Here is a 17,071-nt window from a genome sequence, read left to right as displayed (position 1 = left end):
CAAGCAGCGAGTGTCTCCAACGCAAGAGCAAAGAGAAGTGGGGATAACGGACAACCCTGCCGCGTGCCCCTCCCGAGAGCAAAAGGCATGGAAACACGACCATTAACTACCACCTGCGCCAGTGGCGTTACATACAGGAGTTTGACCCAACCAATAAAGCCAGCGCCAAATCCAAACTTGGCGAGTGCGCCCAGAGATACGACCATTCAATTGTGTCAAAGGCCATCGTGGCGTCTAAGGACGCCAAGATGGCCGGTTCACGCAACGTCGGGGCCCTCGCGAGAACACCATGCAAACGTCGCAAATTTAATGCCGTGTTACGATGAGGGATAAAACCCGACTGATCCGGATGGATCAGGTCGCTGATCACCATAATCAGACTATTAGCGAGCAGCTTGGCGAGGATCTTATGCTCCGCATTTAAGAGCGAAATGGGTCTATAGGACGAGCAGCGATCCCGTGGCTTGCCCTCCTTGTGGATCACCACAATGGTCGCAAGACGCTGGTCCCTAGGGAGGGAGCCATTTTCTCGCGCAGCCAAAAACATATCTCAGGGAAAGGGAGCTAGAGTATCAGGGCGTAATTTATACAATTCTATAGGAAGGCCATTGGGACCCAGAGCCTTGCCGGAACGAATGGAGCGCAGCGCAAGAGCCACCTCATCCACCGAGGGTGCGGCATCCAAACAATCCCGATCTGATTCTGACAAACACGGCAGCGCTATATCTCTAAGCAACAACTGAGAATCCTCGTCGGGCCTGTCGGACACCGAGGTATACACCTCTCGGAAATAGTCAGCAAAGCATTCAACAATTTCAAGAGGGTCCGTTACACGCATACCATCCAATTTCTCAATAACCGGAACCACACGACTCGCTCTCTCCCGTCTGTCCAGCCAGGCAATCAATTTCCCTGCTTTATCGCCCACGTCATATAACCGTCCCTGCTGTTCCCTACTCATCATCTTGGCCGCATCAGTAACCAAAGTTTTATATTCCAATTGTTTAAGGTGGAGAATATGCAATGCTTCTCGAGTCACATCTCGCTCCAATGCAGTCTCTAATTCTGTAATTTCAGTCTCGAGATGAACAATTGCCTCATTCTTACATTTCTTGGCACACCCAATCAAAGACAATGCCTGTCCCCTGATAACAGTCTTGAAGGCTTCCCACAGCGAAACAGGCGAGGACACAGAACCCACATTTTCAGCAAAATACAGATCAAATGATTTAATCAGTTCAGTGCGAGTTTTGGGGTTAAGAAGATACCAGGGGTTAATCGGGGCCATCCTCCCTTCAGCGCCTGTGTTGAGTAAAATGAAACCAGATAGGGGAATGGTCTGATATACCCCGGGCCAGGTGTTTAATCTTTCCAATCGAAGGGGACAGGGCAGCCGGTATCAGGATATAATCCAGTCTAGAAAGACTACCATGTGCTCCCGAATGGAAGGTAAACTGAGTCTACTCTGGATGCATTAGCCTCCAACAATCTACAAGCCCCAATGTTTCCAGAAAGTCACCCAACCAGGATTGCGCAGCAGGAAGGTCTCTGGGCAGATAGCGATCCGCTCTTCCAGAAATGACGGAGTTAAAATCACCACCCAATATCAAAACGCCCTCCGGGAGACCCAAAACCATCCGCCCCAGGTCAGCAAATGTCGTGGATTGTAGACCAGGAGGGACATACACCGACACTAACAAAACCGTTTTTCCCTCCCACCGCCCAACAAGTGCAACATATCGACCCCTGGCATCAAGGACCACATCATCAACCTCGAAGGGGAGGGAAGTCCTAAGCAATACACCCACCCCTCTAGAACTAGATGTAAACCCAGAATGGGCAGCAAGACGATAACCCCGTCTATTAAGAGCATGACAAGTATTCCCAATCAAGTGGGTCTCTTGTAGCAGAACAACGTCGGGCGAGAGGTGCCGCAAAAGCTGCATAACCACCCCTCTCTTTATCCGATCAGCCAACCCATTCACATTCCAGCACAATACCCTCAACCCCCTACCCCCATCCAGATCTACAATGAACTCCCATCTCAAAACGAGCATCACACCAATGTCAGAAATAGTGAAAGTCCTTTGCCTTGAAAAAGAAAAAACGAACAATCCCAAAACATTTCCCTCCCTCCCCCCAATGTTCCCAACACAACTCCCCCCCACCCTGCACCCCTGCACAGACTCAGAAGCCACCCCAATTTGCAGTGTGCCTGTCGCCCTAAAAATTACAAACAAACAACTAGTCTACACAAAGAAACCCCAGAGGAGGAAAGGGTCCCGCCATCCCCGCTACCTCCCAGGATACGAAGGGAATGATCAAAGAAGTCAGTGAGCCTCAGCTGTTAACGGTGAATAGTGTTCCGGACACAGACGCCATAGTCATTCTTGGTCCATTAGACCCCCCTCAGCGCCACCAGTATGGTCCTGGTCAGTGCGGCGAGCCGGTAAAGCGTCCAACCAATCACTCACTTCCTCAGGCCTGACAAAGAAGAATGTTCGATTGTCGTGTTCAACACACAGTCGGGCCGGGAACAGCATCGTGTATTTTAACTCCATGTCCCTAAGCCGCCGCTTCACCCCTTGAAATCCCATTTGTTGTTTCTGGACCGACTGGGAAAAATCCGGGTAAAAGTTCACAGCAGCGTTCTCGAACTGCGTAGGACCGCCTGTCCGTGCCGCCTGCAAGATGGCGTCGCGATCTCTGAAGTTGAAGATCCGTGCAATAATCGGACGGGGGGAAAACCGGGCTTCGCCTGTCCCCACGGCACCATGTGTGCACGTTCAATGGCAAAGAATTTGCTCAGGCCCTTGGGTGCAAGATGATTGAGGATAAGGTCCTCCACTCGAAGATCAGTGGAGAGTGAACTAGAGTCTTCCGGAACCCCAATAATACGCACGTTGTTGCGCCGTGCACGGCCTTCAAAATCCTCCAAGCGACGAGTAAAGAAGTCATTGGCAGTTCTAAGATTGCGCACTTCTGTTTGCAAGTCGGACACATCCGTTGTAAGGCTGGATGTCTTTAGGTCAAGGGACTTCACCCTCTCGTTCGTCTTGGCCAAATCAGTTCGAATGAGGGTGACATCAATGGCCACCGTGTCCAGCTTCAGAGCCAGGGCTTCATATTGTTGGCCAATAGAGGACTTGATACCAGCAATGGCGCCCATCACGTCCTGTAGCGTTAAGTCCGCCGATACAGCGGGATCGTCGACAGCCTCCTCCCGTGTCCTAGGTGTGCCACCGGGGGATCCTTTAGAAAGTGTGTAACGATCCATGACATTCGTCTGGGTTGAGCCTCCACGGAAGATGGACTTGACTTTCCGTTTTTCACCCTCGGGCTTGCCCATCATGGCGAGCCGGGTGCCCCGAAGGGAGGCTTGGGATCTGGTCCAAATGGCTCCTTAGAATTCACCCACAAGAATACCCGAGGCAGAGTTGAGTCAATTTAAGTCCACAGCCAACCCGTCGCTAACTCCAAGCCCAATGAACTGGCATGAGAGCCAGCCCGATCAGCCGTCACCCCGCAGATAGAAGACGATGCGCAGGAGAAACGAAACCGAAAGTGAAGTGAGGCTGTGAACTGATCCCCGCCAGCCGTTGTTGTCGAATTACGACCTGGGTAAAGCCACAACTTAAGGACCAGGCGGTTCCATGGAGAAGGCCACAAACTTCAGGACGGCATAACTCGGTGACCCTGCGTCCGATTCCGACCCAGAAACCTGCTAGTACATCAGCCGGGTTGTGTCTTCAATGACCTTCCATCAAATCAGGATATTATCCAGGATAAATGCGGGAGGCGGCAAGGGTCCTTGGGAGCCCTGTGCTCACGCGGCCATCACGGAGGCGCGCAAAGCTCCTCCTCCCCCTCCTTGTATGTTGATACAGTCTCTGTCTATCATCTTGTAGCCATTGGCGATAGGTTGGACGACATACGAGGAAGTGGGCTCAAATCCTTTATGCATCTACAAATGGCAGAGTCTGAATGAATGAATGAAGGAATGACTTTGGTGAGAAATCCTATGATGCAGAAGTAGGAATACATGTTAGTAACATTTCCTTTTGCATAGGACCAGTCATTCATCACCTCAACCAGGCTGCTCTGTTGTATCTCTGAGGTATGGCAGAGTTATACCTCCTTCAAACGTGCTGTGTTAGAGCTTGGCCAGAGAGAACTTGGGAATCCCAGTGCCCTAAGGCAGAGATTGCAACATGGTGTTCAGCTGCCAGAAAAAGGAATCTGAAATCCATAACGGAGTGTTCTCTATGATATGTAAGAATTGTGGCAAAGAAATCATGTTAAACACTGCTCTACTAAGGAGCTAAATTGCCAAGGCAGCCTAATTTTGTATTCTGAACTCTAGCAGCAGCCTAGGGAGTCCGCAGTAGTAAAAGGTTTCTTTATCTCTGGTCACTTTCATTTTTAGAATAGCAAAAATTCCTTATGTTGAATGATGGGAGGCATTTCCAGTATGGTGGAAGTACAGACTTGTCCCAGTTTATATTGAAACTTGAATACGTCCTATATGTTTAAAAAATCTACACTTGTCTCAGAATTGAGGAATCTATGTTTGCTAGCAATAAAAGCACATCTGCATATCATGAAATGTGATCCTCTTACATTTTTGCCCAATGGAAGTCCTACACCAAGGGATCCTGTTTAACCAAGCATGCCATGTGATCAGTTCCCATTGGAAAGAGGAGTGGAGGTAATGGGTAACCGTGGTAATGTCCCTATGCAAGTCTATTTTCTCATATATTTCTCCATTTTACTGATTGCTTCTACAGGGTCTGTGTACATGAGATCAATTCATGCAAGAAACAATGGGCCCAGTCCCACTGCTCTAAGGAACCCGACGACGACTTCCCAGCATGCTTCATACTATTACATAGGTTCGATACTATTATGTAAGCATGGTTGATCTACATTGCACTAAACCAATTTGGTCTGGGTGTATGAGGGCAGGTAACAAAGGGAATAGGTGGTTTGCAATCACTTTTCCAAAATTCAAGAAGTGATATTGGCATGTACAAAGAGCATTTGCTTCCAGTTTTTACTTTTTTGTGTCTTCAAACAATCAAGATGTGGCACGAGGGCATCTTGCCTTCTTTTTTTAGGGACGCCAATAAGTGAAGAGGTTCCTGGCACAGTATGCCCAAAAGTCACTTATGTCATTGTTCAGCAAGCCATTTTGCCCCTGGAGCCTTTCCCCACTGCATCAGACTGAATGGTGTAGCTATTTCTTCAACCCTCAATATCTGTTCTAATTGCAATGTCTCATCCTTTGACAAGCATGGTTTGTCTATCATCTTTTGAAAATATTTCAGCACTGTGTTCATGCTTCGTCTATTGGAGCCTGGTGAGGCTTCATAGTAGTCCTTAGCCTTCTGCCAATCATTTGTGTTCTACTACCGCTGGTAGTCAGTGTTTGTATCCACCCTTCTTGATGCCTTTTAGAAGGATCCTTCTCTGGATACCCCATTGCAATGTCCTAGCCACCTCACTTGCTATATTTGTCTTGCAGGCTTTGTGGTGACCTCTTATTTTCATTGATGGGTGCCTCCTGGACAGTGCTTTAATCTGAGGTAATTTTATGACAAGACCGGAGGCTCCTATTATGCTTTCTAATCTTGCATTTAATTGAATAGCAGCCAAGATAAGCAATAAAAACTACAGTTCCCAGAGGGCCAGAAGAACTGGGCCATGGGAATGAGAAAAAACGCGAGAGTACAGTAACCAATCATAGTAGACCTAACAGATAAAGACACTAACTGACTGCGCAGCTTCCTCTTTTCTTGCTGCTCGCAGTCAGATAAGTGCCTTTATCATTGCTCTCAGCTACCACATTACTGTTATTGTTTATATACTTTGTATTATTATTGTGGCCGTTTTCCTTTAATGTTATTTGCTATCAGCGCGACCTCGCGCCACTGCATTCACGCTTCCAGCGTGTTTTTTCACTTTGCACAAGGTGCTCTTTCCGTCCCCCCCCTCCCCTCGGGGCTCCCTTGGTCGCTCCCTCGCTCGCGCTGCTTCGCGCTGCTTCTTGCTCCTTCGCGCTGCTTCTTGCTCCTTCGCGCGCCTTTCTCTTCGCCTCTCACCTTCCCTGAGGCTTCCACCGTCTCCGGCTCCTCGGCGCTTGCTGGTGCGCCTTTCTTCTTCCGTTCTGGAACCCGGCTGACGCTCGCTGCTCGGCCCGCCTCCTGTCACGCCCCTGCTGGCTCCATTAACCCTCGCCTGTCTCTCCCAGTATCTTTCCTTGGTTTTGCTCGTTTTTGCACTTCTCTGGGCATGGAACACGATAGTTCCTCGGAGGAAGTCCCTGTTGAGGACTCTATTAATTTTAAAAAAGATTTGAATAAGTTTATTAATAACTCTGTTGAGTCAGCAGTTGAAGTCTCCATGAAACGCATGTCAAAAAATATGGAGAACTCTATGTTGAGCGTCATGTCCAAATTAATGGCCCATTCTGCGGGGGAAAGCAGAAAGAAAAAGGTGGACCACTCTGCTAAGGCTCGTGCCTCAAAAACTGCGTCATTGGTTGGCGAGTCTTCCTCGCTTTTGACTGAGGACTTTGTGCCTCCCGGGCCTCCTATCAAGGAGGGGTTTGTTGGTTCAGAGGGCAAACGAAAACAAAAAGATAAACACGCAGAGTCTCCTAAGCGAAAGTTGGTTATATCCACCATAATGGACACTGATGATGATGATGATGATACTATGGATGACGCTGATAAATTATTTGACTTATTTGACGCAGTTGATCCTTCTTCTCCTCCTTCCAAATCTGCTAAATTGGATTTGTTTTCTTTCGAACCAGACTTCGACTCTGAGGGTTTTCCCATGTTTGATCCCTCCACTATCCGTCATCCAAATTCTACGGAATGGTTCCCTTCCCATCATGTCGGAGAATATATTACGGCCAGATTGCGTCTCCCCCTGGAGAACTCCGTGAGATCCAGGCTCAAATCGGAGTGTCCCAAACCAGCTCTTACCGACAAAATCACCCTAGTTCCTTCCATTGATCAACCTCTTCTCACCTTCTTCTCTAAATTTGGCAAGGACCCTCGCAGGGGGGTCGACAAAGCTTGGTCCACTTGTCAAGACAAGTTGCTGGACATTATGGGACCTCTCGCCCGCATCTTTGATTTGGCAGAAGCCGCACGTTTAGAGGGTTCGGAACTCTCTGCTGAAGAGGTATCCATGTGGGCGCAACGCGCCGTTTGTCTCCTTGGCAATGCAAATTATGCCGTTACTCATGAGCGCCGCAAAGGTCTCCTTATCAAGCTGGATCCAAAGCTCTCCAATCTCACCCCTATGGATCCTGGACCCAAAGCTAATGGTCTCCTGTTCGGAGAAAATTTGGTTCGTGACCTTAGCAGGTTTGTCTCCACTTTCGCCTCTTTGGATAAAGCCCAGCAAACTGTCAAAAAGGTTTTTGCCCCTCGGGTTTTTGGACGGGCCGGCAGAGGCAGGGGCCGCTCTTCCGGCCGTCCCTACAATCAAGGCTCCAGAGGTTCGTCCAATGCCAATCAAGACTACAAGCCACAATTCTATCCCCAACGTGGCCGTGGCTTCAGAGGCAGAGGTCAAGGAAACTATTGTCACAACAACCCCAGACAACAAGGTAAGCCTTTCTTCTTCCCCTCCTGTGGGGGGTCGCTTAAAACTTTTCCTTCCAAAATGGTGTGCTCTCACTTCGGATCCCTGGGTCTTAAACACCGTACAAGGCTACCTAATCGAATTCCTCTCTCCCCCCGTCCAAACTTCCTTTCCTCCCCCCCTGGTTTTCTCCACTCTTATGGCCTCTCAGATTTCAAACGAAATCGAGGTTCTTCTCCAAAAACAAGCAGTTCAAATTTTTCCCTTCGACTCCTCCGGCTTTCTAAGCTCCATTTTTCTTGTTCAAAAGAAAAACAAGAAACTCCGCGCTGTCATCAACCTGAAGTGGTTCAACCAATTTGTGGTTTATCGCCATTTCAAAATGGAAACAATTTTACATCTACGAGACACCCTTCGCCCAAACGATTGGATGGTCCGTCTGGACCTTCAGGATGCTTACCTCACGGTTCCTATTCATCAATCCCAATGGAAGTTTCTTCAATTCCAATGGGCAGGTGTCACCTACTGTTTCACTTCTCTTCCCTTCGGCTTATCTTCCGCGCCATGGTGCTTCACAAAACTCTTAAAACCCGTGGTCGCTTATCTTCGATCCCTTGGCATCAGACTGATAATTTACTTGGACGACATCCTCCTCATGAACTCCGACAGGAAGATTCTTCTTTCAGACTTGCTCTTGACTCAATCTCTCCTTTCAGACCTGGGTTTCCTCATCAACACGGACAAGTCGTCTCTCATTCCATCTCAGAACATGGAATTCTTGGGTTTCCTGGTGGACTCCGCAGCGGCGTCTCTTCGCCTTCCCCTCTCCAAAGTTTCCAAAATCAAAGCGGAGATTGTTTCCGTTTTTCAGTCTTCTCTCTTATCGCTCCGGTCCTTGGCAAGGATCGTCGGTCTCCTGTCCTCATCCATTCAAGCCATTTTCCCCGGTCCTCTCCATTATCGCGCTCTTCAGCGTCTGAAGATAAGACACCTCAGACAAGGTCTCGCTTATTCGGATCTCGTTTTCCTATATCCCGAATCCCGCACCGAGCTCCAATGGTGGATCGACCATTTAGATGCGTGGAACGGCCGGACTATCTTCGCCACGGCCCCAGATCTTGTCTTAGAATCCGATGCAAGCCTATCGGGTTGGGGCGCCCGATGTGGACCAATCTCGACTGGAGGCTCATGGTCCGCCGAGGAGTCCAAGCTGCACATCAACTGTTTAGAGATGCTTGCAGGTTCCTTTGCGATCAAAAGCCTTTCAAAGAACAGGATTCGCTGTTCAATCCTCCTTCGCATGGACAATGTTTCTGCGGTCCGCTACATCAACCATCCAGGCGGAACCAGGTCTAAGCCACTGGCGGACTTAGCGAAAAGTCTGTGGGAATACTGCCTCGCCCATCACCTTTCCTTGTCAGCGGAGTATCTTCCAGGGGATCTCAATTCTGTGGCTGATTGGCACTCGAGATTCCTTCGAGATTCCTTCGAGATTCCAGCGATTGGAAGCTCTGTCCATCCGTTTTTCTCTCCCTCTCCCATCTTTGGGGCCCTTTCTCTATCGATCTTTTTGCGTCCCGGCTCACCTCCCAATTGCCCCAGTTTTACAGTTGGCGTCCGGACCCTATGGCCTTGGCGACAGACGCTTTCCTGCAGGATTGGTCTCGTCATCTCCATTATGCCTTTCCCCCCTTTCTGATGATCAACAGGGTTCTCTCTCAAATTTGCCGCCAGTCTTCGTCCCTGGTTCTTGTAGCTCCTTTCTGGCAGGCACAGGTTTGGTTTCCGTCTCTTCTGGAAATGGCGGTGGACTTCCCAGTCCTTCTTCCCTCCTTCCAGGATCTCCTACTCAATCCTCAGGGCGAACGACACAGTCTCATTCTAGACAACACTCTAACCTTGTCGGCCTGGAAAGTTTCCGGCCTCCCCCTTCTAACGTCCTCATTTCACAGGAGGCTTCGCTCTTTATCAGCCAGGCCTGGGCCCCTGGCACCTCCAAGGCGTACAGATCCGCCTGGTCTCTTTGGGCAAGCTGGTGTTTGGAAAGGGACCTCAATCCCATTTCAGCCCCTCTGAATTTTGTCATTAATTTCCTCGCTTCCGAGGCAAACGCAGGTAAGGCGTATCGCACTGTAAATCTCTATCGTGCGGCTATTTCCCTTAACCACTCCCAAGTTGATGGTAAACCAGTTGGTGCTCACCCTCTCATTTGTCGTCTATTGAAAGGAGTTCGATGTGCGAAACCACCGTTGGCTAAGTATACTTCTTTATGGGACGTTACAGTTGTTCTTAAATTGTTTACAAATTGGCCTGACAATTCTGCTCTTTCACTCAAAATGTTATCTGCCAAATTTACCATGTTACTGTGTTTGATTTCCATTAAGAGAGTTTCTGATGTTAAAGCTCTAGATGTTTCTGCTCGCCAATTTTCTCCTACAGGTGTACTGTTTCATATACGCAGACGCACTAAAACTAACTTGGATTCAGTGTTTTACCCTTATTTTCCTGCTCAGCCCAAACTGTGTGTTGGACAATGTTTAAAAGTATATGAGGAAAGGACCGCTGATCTCAGAACGCCCTCTCATTCTCAACTTCTTATTTCCTTTCGTAAACCCCATCTCCCTGTCTGCTCCCCTTCCCTCGCCCGTTGGGTCCGTTGGGTCATGTCTCTTGCCGGAATTGATGTCTCCGTTTTTGGAGCTCATTCGGCCAGGGGAGCCATGGCTTCTAAAGCCTTTTGGTCTGGCTCTCGGTTGGAGGACATTCTCAGATCGGCAGATTGGTCCAATGACAGTATCTTTCGCATGTTCTATTGTAAACCAATTCATACTGTGGCTTCTGATGTTGTTAATATGCTTTAAACAAGCATAATAGGAGCCTCCGGTCTTGTCATAAAATGTAGATTTTCCTAGTATTCATGACGGAAAGTCTTAATTTTATTAAAGACACGGAGGCGAGTATTATCCCGCCGCAAAATTACTGACAGTTGTTTCTCCCTCCCTACAGCGAATCCAGCCTTGCCACCGGCTTCGTCTTAGGAGTTCTACTCTTCGACTGCTGAGGTCATCACCTCCACGTCCTCCACTTCCAGTGCTTCCGGATCCTTCTTCTGGTGTCCTGTTCGATCTTCTCCCTTGGATTCCTCTGATGCAAGACTTATGTTCCTGGACTTTGGCTCTGTCCTTGATTTTGTTAATTTGTCCTTTCTTCACTGACCTTTTATGACTTGCTCGACAGCGAAAAGAGGAAGCTGCGCAGTAAGTTAGTGTCTTTATCTGTTAGGTCTACTATGATTGGTTACTGTACTCTTGCGTTTTTTCTCATTCTCATGGCCCAGTTCTTCTGGCCCTCTGGGAACTGTAGTTTTTATTGCTTATCTTGGCTGCTATTCAATTAAATGCAAGATTAGAAAGCATAATACTCGCCTCCGTGTCTTTAATAAAATTAAGACTTTCCGTCATGAATACTAGGAAAATCTACATTTCTGGTTCCAGTTCCCAAGTAGACTGCTCCCTAACTTTTTTAATGACATTGATGACAAGGCTTGGCCCCTGATCACAACTTGGAAGGATTCCCATACGCTGAATCTCAAGTTTGCTGCCCCCTATTTTGATCGAAGTATTGGGTGGCACTTGCATTGAGGTGCATACCCCATCGCTGTTTCAAATCTTGTTAGGTTATTCAAAGTAATTCACACGTAGGCTATTTTTGCCTTTTGTGGGGTTGCAGAATGTCTGTGAAGTCTCCTCTTATCAACAATGTTGCCTCGGGACCTCCAGTATTAGTGTGCCTACTGCCTTGTAAATCTTTGTTTGGAGCCTAGGTTGAGCATATCAACAATGTATTGCACCATCCATGTTACACCATGGCATAGCATCCCTTCCTCTCTATCCATCTACGGTGAATTCTAAACAGTGTGAGGTGTATGCATAAATAGCCACTCCCCACTACACTAGCTTTGTTGCCCCACAAATTACCACTTCTTACATACAAGATCTAGCCTTCCACAATAATCTTAAGTTTCTCTGGGAACATCATCATATACTTTACCCCTAGTTCACCAAGTTTATTCTCTGCAGCATCACAGATTCTTCTTTGCACCTGTTTTTTTTTTTAACCGCATGCGTGCGGGCGGAATTCCGCTCGTACGCTGAGATTTTGAAAAGCGCACTTTACGTGACGAGCTGGGCTCGTCATCAGCGTGCGAGGAGACTACGCCATGACGAGCCCAGCTCGTCATCAGCGTCGAAGGGGTTAAACCGATTTTTATTGATTTTCCATACATCCAAAAAGGAAAACAAGAGAATGGGGAAAAAAGGACAAAAGGGGGTTAGGTTACATACCCCAGCCATTTAGCAAAGTCACAGTTTAAATCAGATAATTTTAGGCACAGTTATGGCTCCCTAAGATGTCAATGCCTACTGCAGGGGCCCATCATCTCGTTGAATATCCTGAAGGATAACCTTCTGAATCCCAACCAGCTCAGATATGCACCTCCCTCTAAGTACTGCTTTGCAGACGTTCCATTCCACAAGCGTGAATGTAGCTGTACCCCTGTTGACCTGGAAATAGTCAGTGACAGCGGCCCCTATAGTTGTATGGAAAGCTTTGTTCATCTGGACGCAAGCGTAATGTGGGGATTTTGGGGCATGCACGTGACCATTGTAACTGCGCCAGGACAGGGTTGTGGTCTGAGAGCGTCCTGGTGAGGTATTCACTGTAACTAATCCCCTCATAGACATCGGCTAACACAGAATGGCATCTAGCCAAACATGTGATTCATGGAGGACCGAAAAGGAGTAATCCCGGGTTAAGTGGTGTTGCACCCTCCAGGTGTCCGGCCCCATTTCTGTTGCCAATTCTGGCGTGATTCTGCCAGTTTGTGAGCAGGTGCATACGGAGTGGGGGTGAGAGAGGTCAAGGGTAATGTCTGAGGTGCAATTGAAGTCTCTACCCAGTAAAAGCGACCCTATGAGGGCGGTCACAACCTTCTTGATAGTAGGGAGAAGAAGGCCGGCTGGTCCACGTTAGGCACATATATACTACCCAGGGTGAGGTTTCTACCGTCTAGTCTCCCCGTCACCACCACATATCTGCCCTCTGTGTCAATCACTTGTGTTGAGCATTGGAATGAGATGGCTGCCCTTATCCATATCAATACTCCTCTCGCAAAGGCAGAGTAAGTAATATATTAAACCTGACCCCTACAGCGGCGTCATAACACCTGCCCTTCTTTTGCCTGGAGATGGGTTTCTTGAAGGAAATGCAATCTGAATGCCTCTGCGAATCAGATAGGAGTGCATCTTGTGGCTTCTGACCATAGAGTGCATGCATGCACATTCCACGAGAGACAAGCCAAGCCTAATGGGAGTCCCATTGCTGTAACCTACACACACAATCCTTAAAAAACTTTTCCCTTGTGACGCCTGGTTCCCCCTTAAAAAAACATAGAAACAACCCCAATGCCCCCTCCCCAGGACAGGTATCCCAACAAAGTATCCCCATCCGAACCATGATAGTACAAACCGATGTCTAGTGACAAAGGAAGGGGTGGTCTCCTGCTAAGGACCTTACAAGGCACCCCTATAGTGCTGCCTTCCGGTTAACTGCTCCAGCCAATAAGCTCCGGTTCAGCTAAATGTTGCCGATAGTTCAAAGTGGGGCAGCCACAAGTTACTTGAAACTGCACCTATGGAACAGGACTGAGAGGCCCCGGGGAAACCTGCATGCTGGATGGCAGACCACGATCTTCACATTAAATCATCGGCGTAACCTGTGGCATGTCCGCTGCTAGGCGTCGCTGCGATCCGTTGAGGTCTCCGATCTGCCAGTGCGGCGTCCACTGCTGCTCGGAGAGGAACTAGGGCTTTTTTGACAGTGTGATACCACTGCCTGCAGCGCTTTATGTCGTTCAAGGCTAAGTTCCCTGGATGAAGGAGCCTTGGAGCCTGCCCTATGGCCACGAAGGCTCTGCTGTGGGGTCCCTGAAGCTGAAGCATGATGATCTACCGAGCTGCGGGCTTCAAGCCAGTCCAAAACTTCTTGAAGAAACGTGCTCCCACCGGGTCCGCCACCCTAAGTTGAGCGGGGAATAGCATTGCATAGGACAGGTTCAGTTTGTGCAGTTTAGCCTTGACAGCAGCGAAGGATGCCCTGCTTCATTGAACTTCTCTCATGAAATCTGGTAAAATCATGAAATTACTATTGTAGATGCATAGAGTTTGTTTTTGATGGTCACATTGTAAAATGTGGGCCCTATCCCAAAAGTGTAAAAGTCTAGCCACCACAGGTGGGGAGGGAGCTCCTGGTTATGGTGGCTTAGCTGGAACTCTGTGAGCCCTCTCCAAGGCGTAGAAGGGGGACAGACCTGTTAGAGCCACCTAAGCGCGGAGACATTCCTCCAAATAGCGGACCATGTCTGTCCCTTCCGTTTTCTGGTATCCCAATGACGCAGATATTGTTCCGCCGGGACCGCCCTTCACTGTCCTCTGCATGCATTTCCAGGGTTTTCACCTTAGTTTCCAGGACAGCCAGAGATCGGCGCATCACAGGTCGCTCATTTCCTTTTCATTGCTGAACTATGTCTTTGAGCTTGCGATGATCATCTTTAAGTAGACTGAGGTCCGTACCGATAGCATCTATTTTTCTTTCCAGCGCCTCTCTGGAGGCAGTTATGGCCTGCATGATTTCAGCTAATGTAGGTTTCCAGGAGGTCAGGTTTCCACTTGTTTCGGGCGATTCATCTTCCTCGTTGGAGTCAGGATCCGGGGCGTCTACATTAAGAACCGTGAATCACCACTTCTTTTGTGTTCTCCCCATCTCGAAGCCTCTGCGTGCTGGTGTGGCGTCTGACCTAGCTCAGCGACCTCTGTGAGCAGTGCGTCTGAACACCACCAATTCCGCTGGGTGGCCACTGACCTGTCGCACTCCTGTAGCTCGAAGACCACACGCCGTCCTCGTCTCAGACAGCCTCTCCCACCGCTGGTGGTGCGAGCCGAGCAGTCTCGCTGAGATAAATGCTGCCCAGAAGTTCACGGGTCCTGCTAGCGTCCCCCAGCGTTTGATCGCAGTGGCTCTTCCTAGTTGCTCCCCTCAGCCTCTTCTCGCTAGCATATGTCAGACCTGACAGCCAACGCTAGTGCTCCCTTCCGCTACCGCACAGTTGTTCCCTGGCCACCATATCTATGCCCCCCAAGGAGCCGGTCAAGACTGCTCCTGGGACTGTTGCTACAGTGGTGATGCCTGATGGTCCTCCAGCTTCATTCACTGCGTAGGCGCTATACTGTGGTGTGCCCCTGCAGGTCCGCCAACGCTGATGGCCAGCTCCCGGCCGTCGTCTGCTTCTAGCGGGGTTCTGATATAGTAAGTGCGGCTTCTCCTCGTGCTTCCCCCAGCGCAGCTATAGTTTGTGTAGTGGCATGGCTCCAGACTCAGAGTGCAAGCAGGCCGCCTGGCGAAGTACAGCTCCCAGTGGATTTTCCTACTGTAGTAAGTGCGCCTCAGGGAGGGAGGCTCCCCTCCATTGAATATACACACCCTCCTCCGCTGCGACCCCCCCAGGGCGCAGCACTTAATTAAAGCCGTTCAAAGTGAAGCACATCCGGACCACACGGCCACCTCTGTCAAAGGAAACAGCAGGCTCCGCTGCTGTGTAGTGCAACAGGGGTCTCCACCTCTCGGGACAACAAAGCCTTCCAACCCGAGTACCGTGCAAGGTAATGGCGAGCTGTTATGCTAATGAGGAGACAGGCGCCATGTTGTCGTCAGCTCTGTGAGGTCTGCGCTGCGGGCAGTGCCAGGATTTCCAGTCACCACATTACGCCCGCTCCTTATCGCGGGAGCCACGTCTCACTGCCCATACAAGAGCCCATAGAGGGATCGCCACGGGCAGGCTGCTGCGCGATACGGCTGACAACACAGGGTGCTCACGACCTGGCTGCCATTTTGTTTCCCGTCCAGAACCTGGGGGTCAGCGCAGCCGGTCAGTTGATCACATATAAAGCGCTCCAGCTCCTCCTCACCGTCTTGAAAGTGTGGCGCTGTGTGGCTATCAGCGCAGGCGATTTCACCCGCTTTAACCTGTCCATCATCCTTGCGGGTCAGGAACTGCAGCAGCAATCAGTTCACGGCCGCCATCTTACTGGCAGGCCCGCCAGGTCGTTAATCACGATACACACCCGGGGATGGCATTAACTGCAGTGCAGCGCTCTGCCGGGTCAAGCAGCCGTACTCTGGAGGTCTGGGGTGTGGATTTCAGCTCCCCCCGCTGTCAGGGGATCAGGATGATTAGATACGGGGAGGCGGTGGTCGGAGCTCCTCAGCTCGCGTGAGTCTCCATCAGCTGCAGACCACGACCCCCATTCTTCTTTGCATCATTTGAGTGAGAGGTAGAAATAACAGGATTGAAGTTTTCTTCTAAGTAGTCAGTGCAGATTGCCTTGCACACTCTAGAATGGTGTCCCTGCAGTTATGCATTCTTGCTTTCAGGAAAGCCCTGGGTTGGAGGTTGTCCAGGGATCCCATTACTCCCTTCAGTCAATAGGCAGGGGGGCGATTGGGGGGCTTAAAGGCCCTGAGTGTGCAATAGTTTCCACTGTTCAATGACAAGTTATACATACAGGCTTTCTTGCGCACACATGGAACTCCATGGAATCAGGCAATCCTTTTCTCACTAAAACAGGTAATGCATGCCATCCATTAGCATTGCTACCATTTTCTCCAGCTGCTTTACTGTGGTGCTGACTTCTTTCAATCCAGTTTGAGTTGCTCCAACCCATTTGGACACTTTTCTGGAGATCTCTCCGCTGGAGGTTAATGCCCACATTAAGGAATCTATTTTTTGTTTCACTCTGTATCTCATAGTGTGTACTAATTTCAGGACAACCTTGAGCATGGACTGTGTATCAGCCGTTTCTAATGGTTCCCATTATTTTTTTAGTATAGTTATATGCTTTGGAGTACACTCCCTAAAAGCAAGGGAAGGTATATTTCTCCAACTCGTTCTCTCAAGACATATTTTTCTGTCTTATTATCTGTTGTCATGGAGGTACATGTTTTGAATGGCAAATCAATTTTTAGGTAGTTTGTCATTGTGCACTCTCGGTTGAAGGGTGATGAGCAGCTCTCCCTTATGATAACACCCCCTTTACCGAAGGGTATATAGCCCAATTGACAATTCCAGTCCCTGATATTTGATCCGCCGTTCTCTTTAGGTAGGGCCACGGGAATGAACAACATTTTTGGGCTGTGGTGTTTACACATAATTATAGATTTGCTGCATTTGCCACATAATCCACCTGCTGCCTAATCTGCAGATTTTAACAAAGAAAACATTTTTCTTCTAGGCTCAAGTGGATCAACAGTTTCTAAAATTGTAGTGATATGTGTTGTTGTGCAGTGGAAGGGCCTTCACAAAGGTTGTGTGGTCCTCTTTCTGTTGCTTATTGCTGTATTTGGGTGTCAAACTGGTAGT

At 49.0% G+C, this 17,071-nt stretch overlaps 1 protein-coding gene across 1 annotated transcript in view; it reads left to right on the top strand.

The window, feature by feature from the left end:
• Window positions 1-10,787, top strand: part of HDAC10 (histone deacetylase 10) — a 527,678-nt gene extending 516,891 nt beyond the window's left edge. The window contains exon 22 of the mRNA XM_078656727.1: window positions 10,606-10,787. Coding sequence (XP_078512853.1) covers window positions 10,606-10,637 — 32 coding nt within the window. The 3' untranslated portion in view covers window positions 10,638-10,787. The remainder of the gene's footprint in view (window positions 1-10,605) is intronic.
• Window positions 10,788-17,071: the final 6,284 nt, after the last annotated feature.

Source organism: Lissotriton helveticus, chromosome 1_1 (assembly GCF_964261635.1).
Source record: "Lissotriton helveticus chromosome 1_1, aLisHel1.1, whole genome shotgun sequence".
Lineage (NCBI taxonomy): Eukaryota > Metazoa > Chordata > Amphibia > Caudata > Salamandridae > Lissotriton > Lissotriton helveticus.
This window is presented reverse-complemented; position numbering and strand designations above follow the sequence as displayed.